This window comes from Lucilia sericata, unplaced genomic scaffold, assembly GCF_015586225.1.
Source record: "Lucilia sericata isolate MDLA Ls3-8-SP2 unplaced genomic scaffold, ASM1558622v1 Contig000572F_arrow, whole genome shotgun sequence".
Taxonomy (NCBI): Eukaryota; Metazoa; Arthropoda; class Insecta; order Diptera; family Calliphoridae; genus Lucilia; species Lucilia sericata.
In genome coordinates this window covers 103037-120081 of record NW_023994580.1, presented here as the reverse complement: position 1 = coordinate 120081, position 17045 = coordinate 103037, and the positions used below count along the sequence as shown (strand labels likewise).

Below are 17045 nucleotides of genomic sequence, written 5' to 3'. Positions count from 1 at the left end.
CATTATTAGATAATAAAGCTTTTAACTAAATGTCATAAAGAAACTTTTAATAAAACTTCTTTTTTTAATACGTTTAAATACTAAGGTGTCTTTATTAATTAATAAGCGGTAAATATTGAAATCAAACGTACAATTGTTGACTATTAACCCGTACGCTTTATGCTGGCTACATTAAAGTTCTATATGTATTTAAAATCGGCGATTACCGCCGCCACCTCCATAACGTCCCCAATTGCTAGTACCAACTCCACGGCCGCCAAAGCTACCGCCTCCACCACCGAAACGATTGCCACCGCCGTAGCCACCACCAAAACCACCACCTCCAAAACCACCACCGCCATAACCACCTCGGCTGCCACCATCAAATCTGCCTCTCTTATTTGGTATGCCACTACCACCGCTGCCACCAGCGCCACGACTCTGGAAAGGCATAACACCCTTTTCACGCTGTATTTGATAATCACCAGCAGCTAAGGTGCACAGATCCTTTACCACATCCACCAGTTTCGATTGTGATTCATTTAACTGCATAATTTCTGACGGTTCATCACAGGCTGTCGATACCAAGTCTTCCAAAGCTGGTTTAAGAGCAGCAATCATTGAGGCTAAATATGGATCCATTTTGAAATTAAGCCAATTATCTAAACGTACAATATTGCCTTTTACGAGATCGATTTTACGACAACCAAACAACAGCAAATGTAAAGGTGCTACCATGGTCATTTGTTTACATGACACAGCGCGTGTACGAATCTTTTCACCAAAAACAAAGAATGGATAGGGGAAGGTCACCGCCAAATTGCTGCAGTTTACCGAGGTTTTGTGTATTAAAGCTGCCTTAGATTCAGTGGTCAAGACCTTACGTTTTTCCTTGTGGTAGCAGACATTTGGATATAGACCCAGGCAAAGTAGAGCAGTGGCCATGTCAAGGACTGGATCATCCGAGTTGGCATCAATGCGGCCAGAAATCATGGACTCTTCTGGGAAACCAGCTTGTTGTAATAAATCTAAAAGTTGACTCTTAGCTTCAGCCATAACACGCATAGTAGACAGCTGGAGTCCTTTCCATTCGCAAAAACGTATTTCTTCATCCTCTCCCTTATGGCGAGCATTTTCCCACATCTGAGTGGCAACAATCATGGCTACATGATCAGAACATTTAGTACCACCTAAAGATTTTTGATGATTTTGCAAACGTCTTTGGCCCAAGTCCAAAGCAAAGATCTCTGAAAATGTACTGGAATAAGAAGCCATACTGGCAGCAATGTCGGCACAACCAAATACGGTACTCAACACCACCATTTTTCCTAAACGTGGTTCAATTGGCAACCTGGCCAATATACGACCCAAGGGCGTTAGCTCATCATTGTTATCCAAACAACGCATATCACGCAAAAGCACTTCGGCCTCTATTACAGCATCCAATGGTGGTGGCTCCAAAGCCTTCGACAAGAATTGATGTATAGATCCCAAACGTAGAAGTTTAATGGTCAAAGCCATTTCATGTAGTGGGGTACGGAACATTTCCGGTGTTAAATGATTTTCTAAGGCTTGGAAACGTGCCTTAGAGCACAAGGTAAAACAAAAGCCGGGTCTAACACGACCAGCACGACCTTTACGTTGTTCCAAATTGGTCTTACTAGCCCAAACGGTGGCATAACTTGTTAGATTGTTATGAGAGGTGAACATCTTCATGCGAGCCTTGCACAAATCAATTACAAATACAATATCATCGATTGTAATAGATGTTTCAGCAATATTGGTAGAAAGAATAATCTGTAAACCACAAAATTAAAAAAATGGATTAACTTTTGTTTAACCAACAAAGAAAATCCAATCACTTACCTTGGTAACTCCATTTGGTACTGGCTCAAAAACTTTACGTTGATCTTCTCTAGGAATTTGTGAATGACAGGGCAAAATACGATATTGTGGTCCACCAAATTGAGAATTTTGCAAGAATTTCATCAAAGCAAATATCAAATTCCAACCGGGTAAGAAAATTAGAATAGCACCGGGAATATCTTTCGATTTAATGTGAAGCAACAATGACTCAATGAGCTCAAATGAACATTCCGATTCCGATAAAAGAGCCATTGCATTTTTGGTTTGTTGCGAATAAGATGAGTCGATAACTTTGTTGAGATTTTGTTCCGACATGTCATCACCATTTTCCTTAACGACGGCATTCTCTTCATCATCCTTATCTTTGTTTTTCTTGCGTGATTCGGGTGTGGGTACAAATTTTGTCATTTCAAGACAATCTTCAAGGAAAAACTGTTGCACTGGGTAAGCTCTACCGGGCACCTCCATTACGGGACAACGTCCAAAGTACTCTGAGAACAGAGTAGTATCAATAGTAGCTGACATAAGAATAATGCGTATATCAGGATAAGTATGCACCATGTCACGCAAAATTACCAACAAGAAATCACTGTTAACATCACGTTCATGAATTTCATCAACAATAATGTGCGAAACACCACGTAAACCAGCCTCCAACTTACGCAACAAAACACCAACAGTGCAGAATAATATAGCTCCATAAGGACGAGGCATAGCACTTTCAAAACGTACCGAATAACCCACAGATTCTCCAAGATTCTCGCAACGTTCATTAGCCACACGTTCGGCTACCGAGATGGCCGATATACGACGAGGTTGAGTAACGTAAATATTACAATATGCCCCCTGACCCGAAGATACATAATCTTCGAGAATGTATTGAGCGATTTGTGTTGTTTTACCGCAACCAGTATTACCACGTATAATTACAACGGGATTTTCATTAATGGCTTCCATGATTTCAGCTCGCATAGCAGCAATCGGTAATTTCTCACGAAAATCTAAGAATTTCTGATATTCGGGATTATTTAAACGCATTTCTTTGCTGCTAGTTTCTAAATCGTTACACAAGTCATCTAAAGAGGCAGTAGCCAAATAACCCTCATCAATATTACAAGCATTCCAGGCATTCCAATTTGGCTGGGGTGGGGCCCATGGAATAATAGAGGCTACCAATTGCTGATTATCCATACGTAAGCGATTGCTGTCTTTACCGGTATTAACCTAAAAACATTTCATTTATCATTAGTACTTAATTTATTAGCTTTATTAGCCTCCTTATACCTGTAAACTAACAACATTAGTTTCAGGATCTGGTTTAATATTATTCATGTCTACAACGGGTAAATCCAATTCACGCACAACTTCTTCTATCTTTTGAACAAGTTCTGGGGCTACATTGACCTCATAGGGAGCTAATTCCTCATCATCTTTCTTTTGCTTAAGGGTGCCAGAATATGCCTCGATTACACCCAAATGATAAAGTTGACGAACCAGTGACAAAGCACATGATTTACTGGCCGATTGTTTGTTAGAACCCGTCTCACGAGCGGTTATAGTTCTCTTTAAATCACGCACAAAAATATGCATTTCTGCCATGAAACTCCTATAAAACATAAATGTTGTTTACAAAAACAAGAAAACCTCAGCTGCTTGTAATAGTAAATTAATTTTGAATTAAGTAGAAGAGCTCTTACCAGTTTAATCAATATTGTAGCACCTTTTATTTAGTGATATTTCATAATTAATGAAGGAAACGTCACCATTGGAACAGCCTGTGGTTTTAAGGAAAACAAACATCCCCTAAGTCTACAACTAAAATTTATACAACAGAAAAGAAAAATAACCAATTAGTTTTTCAATTCAAAACAGTGACATAGTTTTATTGAACTATACGCGTATCAGAACTCCAAGTGTATTCCGTAAACGTTCCTCCTACTAAAAGAAAAAGAACGTGTACGGAACAAAAAGTTCATCCTAAGATACATTTTAATCTTAATTGCAATATCATTATAAGTCACTGTTAACGAATTGAAAAAACTTCAAATAATTTTAAATACCAGTCTTCTCATATATTTCTATAAAGGAAACCGCAAAAATATACATCCAAAAAACCACAGGCCGAAAAAACCTATTTCCAATAGAGGGAATTTTAATACAAGAAATCCATTTATTGTGTTAACAAAATAATTGTCATTAACACATTAATGGGATTCCTTGTTAGATAGTGTTTTATGTTGTTCTATTATTTTTATTTATAGATATTCAATCATATTAGAGATTCAAAATATGATCAATTATCTTAGTACATATACTTCCAATTTCTTTAATTATCAAGATGCTACAATATCGTTGTTATTTTTTATGTTTTAAGCTCGTTAGTACATTTTAGATTATTAGATGTAGTTTTTAGTAAATGACAATATGCAAAGATATTTTATTATTTTAAATGAAATGTCTGATGAACATGATAATTATAATGATGTTATAATTTTAAAGCAACTGGCCTGAAAATTATTTTGGAATGCAAAAGTATAATCAATCCAAAAATATAATTTCTTCCTTGATCAACAAATTTGTCTTGAAAACTTTTGAATGCAAAAATATAAAATTTGGTCAACTAATTTGTCTTGATCACATAATTTGCCACTGTCCTAGTATACAGAATCTCAAGTTAAAATGGCTTGGGCAAAAGGTTCCATGATGAACTGGGATAAATTTCGAGCCTCAGCCCTAGCAAATTTTATGGAAGATTCAGATCCTCTCACAATTCTTTCGCTGGAAATCGATTCGGTTAAAACCTTCAGGTTAAAACCCCTTTGAATAGTTCTGTTTTTATTCCTCTCTTTTTTTCACTTCTAGTTTTTTGTTTCTCTATCTTTGGATCTTCACCCTCTGGACCTTATGGTCTCCGAGTTGCACCTTTTTGTGGTTATGATTCTAAACCTAAACCTCAGTTTAATATGTATAAAGACAGTTAAGGGATAATTTCCATGCTCTTATTATTAAAAAAAGATGGCAAAATTTCTCAATTTCTTTCAAATATTAATTTCTAAAGAAGTCATAAAGTAATAGAACTCTTCCGGTGTGGATACCAAAAAATTTTAGTTGCTAAAATGATGTTATAGACGTTGTATCCAACTTAAGCCAAATCATCCTAATAATTTCAGAATTACATACATTCTTTCATCGTATTTTGATCACTATTGCCAAATGTCTATTGTATTCCAAATGGTACATTCTTATAGACATCTGTAAGGAATTCGACTACAGTTCAAGTATCGCCACATACATTAATATCCCTGACCTTTTCATTCTGAAGTACATTCTAGACTAGTAATTTGTATAAACATACATACATTCAATTTATGGAAATATATATTTTTCCAACCCCTAAAATTTTATTGCCAAAATGACGCGCGATCTTAATTAATTTTGCCTATTACGTTGTGATTTCTAAGGGTGGATCGTGTAAATTTAATATTATGGTGTTATAATTGAAGCACGCATTTAAATATTTTATGATAAATTAATTTTACTATTTATTTCTCGATTCCTGCCTGTTCGAAAAATTATTTTAAACACTTGTTATTAAAATTTTCTTTGCACTGCCTTTGCTCGTCCTTGGAATGTTCATATTAAATCTTTATATTCAAAGTTTATGAAAACACCTCACTTACCTTGCATGATCTGGACCCACGGGAGAATACTTATAATCAGCAGATATTTTATTCATTTGCATAAATTGATGTAGTTTAGCTTTTGCATTCTCTATTGTCCAATTGCCATGTATGGCGGCATTAACATCAATCGACTCAGCCTCTTTCATGTCCAATTGTTCTTGAGCACGATCGATGAAATTGAAATGTTCGCGATTGTTGTTACCACCACGATCCATGGGACGATAAGCTTGACCCAAGTCTTGTGGTCCAGCATTACCATCAAAGACACGTCTTTGTTGGTAATCGGAATTGTTCAAATTTCCATCACTGCCACCAGGGCCATCATTAGTTGCAGGCACCGCTGCAATGCCAGCATCAGCGGGTACATCGCTTGGTTGAATCTTACCAGTACGTACAAGGAAATTTATAAAATCCCTAGCCGCATTACGTTCGGCATCTTTTTTGTTGGTTGAATTGCCAACGGCCACATATGGATATTGTGGGATACGAATCTCACATAAAAAACGTTGACGATGTTTGGGACCTTGGGAAAATAATTTTTTGTTCATACAAATTATCCATGTGGACTATGCGTGTTTTTTTTTTTTTTGCTAGAATAAAGTTAGACAACTTACCGGTAGGCCGACTTTCGTATTTGGGATCAACTTTGGTTTTTGCACACCACTCATGGAAATAAGATTTTATATCCGTCATCTTTAATTTATTTAATTAGATGCTGCTAATTTTCACTAATTTACAATTGTTTTAATACTTTTTGTATGTGCTACAACTTTATTTCACAATTTACGGCGGAAAAATATTTTTGTATGTATAACAAAGAAAAAACGCTGTCAGAAATTAATGGAAAATGTCTAGGATGCCACACATAGCCCTGCGCCGACAAATATTAAAGGCGGCGACGACTGACACTATATATGTCGGCGGCGGCTTAAAATCGACTGTAAGCCGGCTAAGTTTTCAACTACGTTTAGTTTTTAAATTTTCAACGATTTTAAATAAAAACGGAATCCGAGAGATCAGAAAGTGGAATTTTGGAAGCAAATATATTGTTTATAACAACAAAACAGAGCAAGCACAAAAGTTGTGTGAGAAATTATGCAGGGATGGATAAAAAATTCTTAAAAATTAAAAACAAATCCTTTCTCCAAGTTTTACGAGGATCGGCCTATATTTGACCTATCCTCCATATAAAACATCTTGCAGAAAATCAGTTTCTAAAAAATTTTGCATTAAGAAAATGATCAATAACGTAAAAAGAAAGATAATTTATTTATTTATTTATTTATTAGTTGTCTTAAATTTATAACTAATAATTTAAGATAACTTAAATTTAGCTATGACTACTGCGGTCTTAAGCTAAGATTGGCTTATACAGATAATATTGAAGTTATACAGATATTAATATGAATATACATTTTGATACATTATTAAATGTCTTTGAATATGTTAATAATTTTCAAGAATTTTATAATTGTAATTATGTTTTCAATTGATGGATTAGAGAGATATTTTATTGGATCATCATTATTATTGGATTATTGCGGGTTCTTTCGAATTTAATACAATTTTTTATTATATGTTCGATTGATACTGGATTGATTTGACAATATGGGCAAACGTTTGAAATGTCGAGTTGTATTATGTGTTTATATTTATATTTTCGATATATTTAATAGCCTCAAAAATTGCTATTTTTTTTGTAGAATAACAAGGTAGAATGGAATTTTTTATGATGGAATCAGAAGTAGTAACACTGTAAGATACGTTGCCGTTATCTTTGGAGCCGTCTGTAAAAATAAGTCTTTTCTTTAATATTTAGACAAGGCTGTCTGTATGCTATGTCAGGTGTAGAAGATTTCGGATATTGGGATAAAGTTACATTAATGGAATCCATAGATAGATGCCATGGTGGTTGGGTATTGATTTTGGTTAACTTTAGTGACATAAATGGTAGGTTATTTTGTCTGGCAAAATTAAAAATGCGACTGAGTGTTGATTGGATCCTATTACAGTTTGGTTTCAATGAAATTTTGATTAGGAATGGGGAAACATTAGATAAATTTTTGTCACTGTTGTCATCATAATAGTGAGATAGATTGATTGTCACTTTTTTAGAAAAATCATAATCGAGACCGTAATTAGTCGGATTTGGTTTTTGTTTCGCGACGTCTGGTCAAAGTAAATTAATATTATTATTACTTTGGGTCTGGTGGTTTATTTATTTTAATATTTTGTTATTTATTTTTAATTTTTATTTTGAAAAGTCTATATATGTAATTTTATTTTGCAATTATTTTAATTATTGAATTTGTTTAATTTTTCTTTGGTATTATTTTAAATACCGTTATTTGTTGTATTTGTTTTGAAGTAGTTATTGTTAAGAGATAATTTCAAGAGATGTTGCTTACTTAAAGTAACAAGTGAGAATGACGAATATTTAATAACATGATTATTTGAAAACAAATTAGATTACTACAAAAATTAATTTTATATGTTTAAAATCAATAAACATATTCGAGTATATTTGTATATGTTCAAAATTGTAATATTATAATATAAAACATATTATTTATCTTTTATAAATTCTTCACTAAAATCAATATATTTTGTTTGACCACCCTTAACCACTATGGAGCCATCTGATTTCTTTTTAAGAACACAATCAATAAAAGCCATCTTTTTACCAACTTTTACTGTATTCGCATCAACAATTATAACCTCTCCTTCTTTGGCACTTTTTAAATAACTGACATGTAGATCGACTGAAACTCCAGGATGTGCATCGGCTGACATTAATGCATATGTTGTTACATTATCAATAATTGCAGCTGCACATCCGCCATGTAAAGTTCCGAAACCATTTACGTGTTCTTTTGAAACAGTAAATTCTCCAATGCAACGACCATCACCACCACCAGTTACACGAAACTGTTATAAAGTGTATAATTAAGATTTATTGTATGTTATTAATGGTTCTATAATTTTTAAATCATAAGCTTTTAAAACGAACTATATAGTAAACTTTTAGGAAAACTATAAATATTCAAATTTTACATTACAAGAATTAAATTAAGATTCAAATTTACAAGTTTTAGTCAGAAATAACAAAATGTATTAAAATTTTAAATATATCGAGAGACTATATTCAATAGTCTCTATTTTTAATTTACATGAAAATAAGATTTTTATGGCAAAATATCCAGCAAACTATCCCGAATCAGTGACTTAAATTTCAAAGAAAAAAAAATATTTTTCGCAATTTTTAAATTTCTCTATCTGTAATTTACATGAAAATAAGATTTTTATGGCAAAATATTCAGCAAACTATCCCACATCAGTGACATGCTGAATACAAATCCGCCAAAATATTGAAAATCGGTTTAATAGCTTTCGAGATATCGCTTATTATGATACGAATTTGATTAATTTGATTGCTGTGTTTAACCATATAACATTGATTTTGATCCAAAACCTTATAATCTGTTGCTTTTTCAACAATTCGGTTTCTATTACTTCATTAAATTTCATAAAATATAATATTTATTGATATTAAGGGCCAATCTTTAGGTGAAAGATTAGCGATTAAATTATAATTAATCCTCGAAAGATGTTTTTGAGTACTCAATTAGTTAATTTTGTTTGCAAGTTTAAGCGCCCAATGGAGGTGGTTTATTCTTAAGCACGAAATGCAAAAGTGTAAACAGCTGATGCAAAAAAATTAATAACATTTTTATAAATATAAACATTAAAATGTTCTATTTATTGATTAGTATAAATTATGGACACTTCAAAATACATTTTTTTGTTTTTAATTTAAGTTATCATTAATTTTCATATTAAATTTACAATTGTCTTCTTCTTTTTTATAAAATATGCATTGTTTTGATAACAAACAGTGAAATTTTCTGTTGTTTTGTATGGCAATACTGCGAAGTTTAATCTTGTACCTAAAATCATCAAAGGGCATTAACATAAGATTAAATTTATTTTTAGATTAACTAATCTGATTATTAATTGGCATTTGATTACCATCTCAAAAACCCGCTCTAAATCATATAAAAAATGTATATTTCTATAAAAAACTCTCTATCTGAAGGCTGGAAAAAAATTTCGTAGAAAAAAAGCTCTATCTGATATAAATTTGTGCAAATAATGCAAAATTTTAAATTCTTGATCGTTAAAATATATTGTAGAAGAAAAAATTCAAAAATTTTCACAAACTAGCGAAATAAACATTTTTTGCTCTCCTGAAAACTTGTATTAGTTTAGATATAGACTATTGAATGTAGTCCCTCGATATATACTATTTACTGTAAAACCTGGGAAATCAATTTAAACACGAATTATCACTTTAAGAGCGGGTTTTTGAGTTGGCAATCAAATGCCAATTAATAGTCAGATTAGTTAATCTAAAAATAAATTTAATCTGATGTTAATCCCCTTTGATGTTTTTGAGTACAAGATTAAACTTCGCAGTTTTGCGATGCAACAGGAAACGTCACTGTTTGTTATCAAAACTATACATGTTTTATAAAAAAGAAGAAGACAATTGTAAATTTGATATAAAATTAATGAAAACTTAAATTTAAAACAAAAAATTTATTTTGAAGTCTCCATAATTTATACTAATGAATAAATAGAACATTTTAATGTTTATATTTATAAAAATTGTATTCATTTTTTTATATCAGTATTTTTTTGCATTTCATGCTTAAGTTTAAACCACTTCCATTGGGCGCTTAAACTTGCAAACAAAATTAACTAATTGAGTACTCAAAAACAACTTTCGACGATTCATTTTAATCGCTAATCTTTCACCTGAAGATTAGCCCTAATTGGAATTATTAAGAAGCACCAATCAAAAAGCATAAAATCGGCTAAATCCCTTCAACAAATCTAGTAATACCGCTTAAAAAATAAACACATTTCTCCAGATTGTTACAGCTGATTTGTTTTTCTCTTACGTCAGTTTATTAAATAATTATGAATGAAAACCACAAAAACTATAAAATATTCTTTAATATTTATTTTTAAAACTTACAGCTTTTGTCACAGAATCAAAACCACCATTCTTAACGCAATAATCAGCTACAGTTTTTAAAAAATCAACACCACGTTTAGCTGACATTTTGGTCAGAACTCCCGAAATGTTTTTTACACTACGGCTGAGATTTAATTACTGAAATATATATATTTTTAAAGGGTAAGTTCAAAGTCTAATAATAGTCTAAAATTTAATCTATATGCAGCATGATTTTTCATTTATTTAATAGATAAAATAATTAAAGGTAATCTTTCATTATTTGTTTTTATTTTTACTTTCGCATTAAGTTTGTGGTTTTTACAAAAAAGTAGAAGAGTAACATAAAATAGAATTTTGCAAACACAGTTGTATAAAAAAGTAGTAAATTCACCTAATGGCTGTGGATTTAATAACGTATTTTCTACTTCCTGTCACTTTTTTAAAGTTAAAATTGCGAATGTAACATTTTCTTTAAATTAAAAAAAAAAAATACAAGTAAATAAAATGTTATACTTTTATACCATGATTTAATAACAAAGATTTATTGAAATTAAAAAACATATAAATATATAAAAAACATGTCAATTAACACATTAAAAACATGTATAAACTTATTAAAAACACAACATCAATTGAAACATCCAAATATTTATATATATTTCATAAAATATATGTATGAAACTTAAAATCGATGCAGCTTTTTAAATTCCTCATTATTAAAATCAACATATTTCGTTTGACTGCCCCTAACCACAATGGAGTCATCTGATTTCTTTTTAAGTACACAGTCAATAAATGCCATGTTTTTACCAATTTTTACAGTTTTCGCATCGAATACTATTACTTCTCCTTCTTTAGCACTTTTTAAATAACTAACACTTAGATCAACAGAAACTCCAGGATGTGAATCGGCTGACATTAATGCATATGTAGACATATTATCGATAATTGTAGCTGCATAGCCGCCATGTAACGTTCCGAAACCATTTAAGTGTTCTTTGGAAATAGTAAATTCACCAATACAACGACCTTTACCACCACCTGTTATACGACACTGAAAAAAATATTAGGTACATATATACAGAATTAATGGAATGAAAACAGTATTTGGAGGTATTTCTAGGATAAATTAATTTTGAATAGAAGTTTAAAGTACTTTTTACCAGACTTCCGATTAGTCTAATGACTTTATTGATTAGCCTAATGACTAATCTGTAGGCTATTGCAACGGAACAGTTAATTTTGAAATTTTTGATTTATTAAAAATATTCAAACACTTAGCAAAAAGGTCAAAAAATTTTTTTGGCGTCAGAGCGAAAAAGTAAAATATAATTTTTATTTAATTTTAGCCAAATTGGCTGTACATATTTTTAGAAGAAAACCTTTCCCGGAAGTAACGCTTTTCGCTATTACAGTCAAACCCATTTATAACGAATTCTCGGTTATTACCAACTATTTTTCAAATCCCGGAATTTTAGTAACTATTTTTATACAAATAAAATCTCTCATGACAAACTCGGTTATAACGAATCCTCAGATAAAGCTATCTTCGTTTTCAGTCCCTTAAGTACAATGTTTTTTTTTGTGAAGAATATGAAATACATTTTACGAACTTCGCTTATAAGACACATAAGGACTGGTCCCCCGGAGATCGTTATAAACGGGTTTGACTGTACTTTTATTTTCCTTTGTATTTTGTGTTCACGGTCACTGATTCAAACTATTAAAAGCACCAATAAATAAATGTTTTAAAAAATCTGGCCATGCTGCATAAAATATAAACACATTTGTCCAAACTGTTACAGCTGATTGATTGTTTGTTTTTCTTCTTTTCGTTATTGTACGTCAAATTATTACACGGTTTTAAATTGTGAATTAAAAACAATTAAAAAAGGAAATATTTTACAATATTTGCAATTAAACTTACTGCCTTTAATACAGTATCAAAGCCACCGAGCTTAACGCAATAGTTTGCTAAATTTTTCAAGAAATCAACACCACTTTTTGAGGACATACTGGCACGTACTTTTGAAATGTTTTGTATACTGCCACAGATATTTAAATACTGAAACATATTTTAAAAAGGGTACGTTCAAATTCTATTAGCTAAAATTTTAATTGATATGCTATATGATTTTATCATTTATTTAAAAATAAGAGAACTATTTTAAGGTAATTGTTCATTATTTGTTTTTATTTTTAATTTCGCATCCGTGTTGGTGTTTTTTTATAAAACAACAGAGAAAAGCAAAAGAAAAGAGAATTTAGGAAAACTTGGTTGTCTCGAAAAGAAGTAAATTGAAAAGCAACTATGAATTTGACACAGTTATCGACCTCTGAATTTAAATTGGATTCCGTTGGAGATTTCTGTTTAAATTCTTATCTTAATTGTATGGTGTTGATTGCTAATTCAAATATTACTATTTTGGAATTAATGAATAGTTGCGATACTATGGTCTTGATGCCTTATAGCAATAAACAAATTGCCATATCCCAGGATAAGCCTATTAGTGGCCTCATAAGAGATGTTGATCTGGTCCAAATATATGAAACAGGAAATATTCTGGAGGCTCAAGAATTGGCTTTGGATATTATATATACCGCTGAATGTGCCACAGAACCACTAAAACCAAGGGTACTACAAGCTGATATTTTAAATAAATGTAATGAAAATATCTGTTGTATTTTGACAACATATGGTCATTGTGAGATATATAAAAAAGTACCCATCACTGAAGAATGGAAACCATTAGACACTAACTTATCCCAAGTTTTAATAACTGAAGTATTTCCCTCCAAAGAATTACCATTTCATATAAAAAGTTACAATGATCTGAAGAAGTTTACAAATAAATATATAATTACTTGTTTTGCCATGACTCTACAATTATCCGATATGATTATCTATTTAGGCACAGCTGCTGGTCATGTTGTTGCCCTTAAATTTAATGAGTTATTATGCAAGTTTGAGGAAATTTGTCATTTAAAAACTTCCTTAAATCGTCTAAATTATATTGCCAACTATAACAATCTCTTGTTGGTCGGTTGTGATCAAGGCACTGTTCGTTTAGTTAAATTGAATGAAGAAAATAGTTCTTTACAAGAATTGGACTATTTGTGGAGTAAAACAGATCGCATGTCGTGTCGCAAAGCAGTATTTACATATAACGTAAGTTCAAAAACCTATTTGGTGGTATTTTGTAAGGCGGCTCATGTATTGGCTTATTGTTTAGATCTGGAAGGTGCAATTTTATCAAGTTCAATTTTATATGTAAGCGGTATTAAAATAACGGGTAAGAATATATAGAAATTTATTAAGCATTTTGATATTAAACTATTACATCATATAGCCATTGAAACGATTAGTGAAAATGAATTTATGTTAACCACCATTACGGGAGCAGTAAAATACGTTAAGATTCTATGCCCCAACAAAGAAGAGCTTAATATTGAAGAATCAATTATAGAACACGAGTTCGATTCAGCGAATTATCAAATACTGGGAGTAGGAGCCTCAGCATCGAAAAATCTATGGTCCTTTGTACTTTATCGCAATAAAGATTATGTCCACCAATCGAAGTACACCAACTCAAGTGGATTTCTAAATGTTTGCAAATTAAGCACTCAAGACAGTTTTATTAAATTAATTAATATGAATTTACCAAATATGAATATAGTACAAGATTTAGTTATGGCAATTAATTTGGATATATTCAATAATTTTGAAGTGGATAAATATATGACTTATTTGGACTTGGAAAAATTATGTTTTCCACTTCAATTGAATGAAGCATTTTTACAAAAACTACAAATAAAATTAATCATTGTACGCAAATTGGCCAACTTTCAAAAGTAGGTATTTAATTGATCAGTTTTATTAAATTTTAATCATTTTTATTTATTTTATTAGAATGAAATATCGAAAAATCAAATGTCAAACTTATATTGATCTACAAATCCTGGAACCTGCCTTACAACTGCTGCATATTGTTTATCGTTTGCGCTACTTAAAACAATTAACATTTAAAGAAATTAAACTTACACAGTTCCAAGAACAATCTATTGTTTGTATGCAGTTGAAATTTGGTCATTTAATTAATACTTTTAAGGCAATCACTGCTAGTGCGGAGGAAGAGATTAAGCCACAGAAGACTGTTGAGAAATTTTCATTATTTATTGTAAATGAATTTGAAAATTATAAATTTAATGTTGAACATTTGGCGAAATTTGTGGAATATTGTACGTTGTGCAATCAGTCAATTATAGATTTCGTTAAATGTGAACAGGAGCACGAAGTTAAGAGATGTAGCATTTCTTGTACGCAGGTATGTTAATAATTTTTTTACTTTTAATTTTCCAAAAAAAATCGTTATGTTTGATATTCAAAATAATTCTGTGGTAAAAGAATGTTTTGTTAAGTATTTTAATAAAAATTATTCAATGCATATTTTAAATTTAATAAAATTTTTCTAATATTGAAAATTTTTCGATATTTAACATTTTTTGATAATATACTATGTTGAAGGGTATATAAGATTTGGTACATTTAAGCGAATTTCGAACTGTTACTTGTTAGCAATATTTTTATAAAATTTTTATTTAATATCTTCTTATTTCTTTTTTACATTTAACTTCAGCTTACTCTATTCAAAACCAAATACTGTCCACACTGTTTCGCTCTGGCTAGAAATGATGATGAAGCTAAACTACAGGAATTATTTTCAAAAGATGAGTGTATTCGGTGCATATACTGTAGATTTTTATTGAAACAAGATAATTTTTAATTTTAAGAATAAAAAGAGATATAAAAAATACAAATTGCGTGTAAAAAAACGAAATTCTTTAATATTCCGATACATAAATTTCAGGATTCTGTTCCATTAAATAAATATCCTGTTCCAGCTGACGTAAATCATTTTCAATTTTACTTTTATGAAGTTTTTTCGCAACAGTATCGGTATACAAAGATAAACTCTGATAGGTTTTAAATAACTCCGTAAAATTTGTTTTAAGACCCTAAAAGAAAAATATTTAGAGTTAAATATAAAACATAAATAAAAAACCTTTATTAACCTTTAATATCTCCTGACGTTCATCGTGTGTTAGTTTCTTAACACCCGAATATCTATCTGCTCTTAGACAGGCATTTTCCGCTTCCAAACGTGCATTTTCACATTGAGCATTTAATTTGCTTAAGAATTTTTTGCGAGCATTTAGATAACATGGCACTTTGGCGAAATTTTTCGAACAGATATATTGTGGCACCAGACCGGTATTTAAGAGATTGTGTCTATCACCTTTGGGGGTATCAACATAACGTGGCGGTGGCTTTTTAGCTTTTAAATTCTTGATCAAATCCACATTAATGGCCACAAAATTAGCACGATGCTCATGACCCTTAAAATATCTTGTATGGGGGCAAAGTAAATCTTCCTTTTCTTTTTTAAACGACTCCTTTTTGTTATCCTTTGCTGTAATATTACTCGTAGGGCGTGCAAATTGTGGTACTGGTGGTATTTCTATTTTAGGCGGACAAACATGTTCGTTTAATCTTTGCCACTTAACACCACTATTTTTCTTTAGAAAATTACATGGTAATTCCACGGGAGTTTGGGCATAACCCATGGTTTGATGATTATTTTTAACAGCACTTGTTAGCAATTTCTTCCTATCGGGCAGTTCCACAATATGTCTGGCTTGTTTTTCCTCCTTAACCATTTGCCGATATTTTGAAGTGTATTTAAGTTTTTCACGCCTTGTAAAGTAATCTCTCTCTTTGTCCACATCAAATATATTTTCATCGTGATATGTTATATAGACCAAAGACATTTTTATGTTTTAAATTAATTCAATTTTACAAATTTTATAATGTTAGAGTTTAATGAGGTGTTTGCGGAAATAAGTATTTCTATTCAGGCTAATATTTGTCTTATTTTATTGTTTATTTTATGTTGTCAAGTTTTCAAAATGATTATTATTTAAATAAATAACAGGGGTAACCATGGTTTTAGGTCAAGTTTTATGGAAGATAATCGATTAAATTTTAATTAAACTTTGACTTCTGTTTTTTTTTAACTTCAAATTAAAGTTTAAATAAAATGTCAAATGAGATGGACTTAAATATCTAACAGTTCCGACCCCTATACTCTTCCTGACAAAAAATTCACAGTTATGATATTAAGTGAACCACACTTAAGTTATTGAAAAACTCGAAATCTACGGGACACTCTAATGTACCTAGGAATATCAAAGGGGATGAACTGGCAAAAACTGCTTCCCGCCTTCACAAAAGGGATTCACTACAAATCTCTTATCCAGCATAAACTCTGGGCAGAACAAATGGTAATCACTAATCTTCTGCTCGACATCAAGAATAACGTGGCCTCTTTATAATGAGAAAAGGTCTAGGAGGAGACTACGTATGTATATGTATTGGTGTTATTATGAGTGCATATGGTTAGGTTATCAAAGGTAGATAGGGATAGTGGAAAGAG

General features: G+C 31.1%; 5 protein-coding genes across 5 annotated transcripts; 1 reads left to right on the top strand and 4 right to left on the bottom strand.

Annotated features, from left to right (window-relative positions):
* Positions 1 to 68: 68 nt before the first annotated feature.
* On the bottom strand, positions 69 to 6409 carry LOC119606335 (dosage compensation regulator). The gene is made up of 5 exons (XM_037959789.1): positions 6143 to 6409; positions 5526 to 6051; positions 3130 to 3451; positions 1846 to 3069; positions 69 to 1776 (listed from the first exon to the last, which is right to left on the bottom strand). Exons 1-5 carry the CDS (start codon positions 6219 to 6221, stop codon positions 190 to 192), a joined length of 3738 nt encoding a protein of 1245 aa, XP_037815717.1. The 5' UTR covers positions 6222 to 6409; the 3' UTR covers positions 69 to 189.
* Positions 6410 to 8009: 1600 nt separating this feature from the next.
* LOC119606334 (acyl-coenzyme A thioesterase 13-like) lies at positions 8010 to 10864 on the bottom strand. Its single transcript, XM_037959788.1, has 2 exons — positions 10570 to 10864; positions 8010 to 8456 (listed from the first exon to the last, which is right to left on the bottom strand). Exons 1-2 carry the CDS (start codon positions 10654 to 10656, stop codon positions 8094 to 8096), a joined length of 450 nt encoding a protein of 149 aa, XP_037815716.1. The 5' UTR covers positions 10657 to 10864; the 3' UTR covers positions 8010 to 8093.
* Positions 10865 to 11067: 203 nt separating this feature from the next.
* Positions 11068 to 12631, bottom strand: LOC119606333 (acyl-coenzyme A thioesterase 13-like). Its single transcript, XM_037959787.1, has 2 exons — positions 12479 to 12631; positions 11068 to 11605 (listed from the first exon to the last, which is right to left on the bottom strand). The coding sequence occupies exons 1-2, from the start codon at positions 12623 to 12625 to the stop codon at positions 11234 to 11236; spliced, it is 519 nt and encodes a 172-aa protein (XP_037815715.1). The 5' UTR covers positions 12626 to 12631; the 3' UTR covers positions 11068 to 11233.
* Positions 12449 to 15365, top strand: LOC119606331. The gene is made up of 5 exons (XM_037959785.1): positions 12449 to 12637; positions 12793 to 13844; positions 13902 to 14403; positions 14462 to 14876; positions 15189 to 15365. The coding sequence occupies exons 2-5, from the start codon at positions 12863 to 12865 to the stop codon at positions 15333 to 15335; spliced, it is 2046 nt and encodes a 681-aa protein (XP_037815713.1). The 5' UTR covers positions 12449 to 12637; positions 12793 to 12862; the 3' UTR covers positions 15336 to 15365.
* A 14-nt stretch (positions 15366 to 15379) lies between these two features.
* Positions 15380 to 16499, bottom strand: LOC119606332 (enkurin). The gene is made up of 2 exons (XM_037959786.1): positions 15625 to 16499; positions 15380 to 15567 (listed from the first exon to the last, which is right to left on the bottom strand). Exons 1-2 carry the CDS (start codon positions 16378 to 16380, stop codon positions 15394 to 15396), a joined length of 930 nt encoding a protein of 309 aa, XP_037815714.1. The 5' UTR covers positions 16381 to 16499; the 3' UTR covers positions 15380 to 15393.
* Positions 16500 to 17045: the final 546 nt, after the last annotated feature.

What these genes read in the sequence shown, in the direction of transcription:
- LOC119606335 (XM_037959789.1), bottom strand. Translation starts at nt 6,221, where the DNA reads ATGACGGATATAAAATCTTATTTCCATGAGTGGTGTGCAAAAACCAAA. An exon ending in GTGGGTCCAGATCATGCAAG is followed by an intron (nt 3,452 to 5,525) that starts GTAAGTGAGGTG and finishes TATGTTTTATAG; the next exon opens with GAGTTTCATGGCAGAAATGC. An exon ending in CTAATGTTGTTAGTTTACAG is followed by an intron (nt 3,070 to 3,129) that starts GTATAAGGAGGC and finishes AAATGTTTTTAG; the next exon opens with GTTAATACCGGTAAAGACAG.
- LOC119606334 (XM_037959788.1), bottom strand. Translation starts at nt 10,656, where the DNA reads ATGTCAGCTAAACGTGGTGTTGATTTTTTAAAAACTGTAGCTGATTAT. An exon ending in TTGATTCTGTGACAAAAGCT is followed by an intron (nt 8,457 to 10,569) that starts GTAAGTTTTAAA and finishes ACTTTATAACAG; the next exon opens with TTTCGTGTAACTGGTGGTGG.
- LOC119606333 (XM_037959787.1), bottom strand. Translation starts at nt 12,625, where the DNA reads ATGTTTCAGTATTTAAATATCTGTGGCAGTATACAAAACATTTCAAAA. An exon ending in TTGATACTGTATTAAAGGCA is followed by an intron (nt 11,606 to 12,478) that starts GTAAGTTTAATT and finishes TATTTTTTTCAG; the next exon opens with TGTCGTATAACAGGTGGTGG.
- LOC119606331 (XM_037959785.1), top strand. Translation starts at nt 12,863, where the DNA reads ATGAATTTGACACAGTTATCGACCTCTGAATTTAAATTGGATTCCGTT. An exon ending in AAATTGGCCAACTTTCAAAA is followed by an intron (nt 14,404 to 14,461) that starts GTAGGTATTTAA and finishes TTATTTTATTAG; the next exon opens with AATGAAATATCGAAAAATCA. An exon ending in GTAGCATTTCTTGTACGCAG is followed by an intron (nt 14,877 to 15,188) that starts GTATGTTAATAA and finishes ATTTAACTTCAG; the next exon opens with CTTACTCTATTCAAAACCAA.
- LOC119606332 (XM_037959786.1), bottom strand. Translation starts at nt 16,380, where the DNA reads ATGTCTTTGGTCTATATAACATATCACGATGAAAATATATTTGATGTG. An exon ending in AACGTCAGGAGATATTAAAG is followed by an intron (nt 15,568 to 15,624) that starts GTTAATAAAGGT and finishes TTTTTCTTTTAG; the next exon opens with GGTCTTAAAACAAATTTTAC.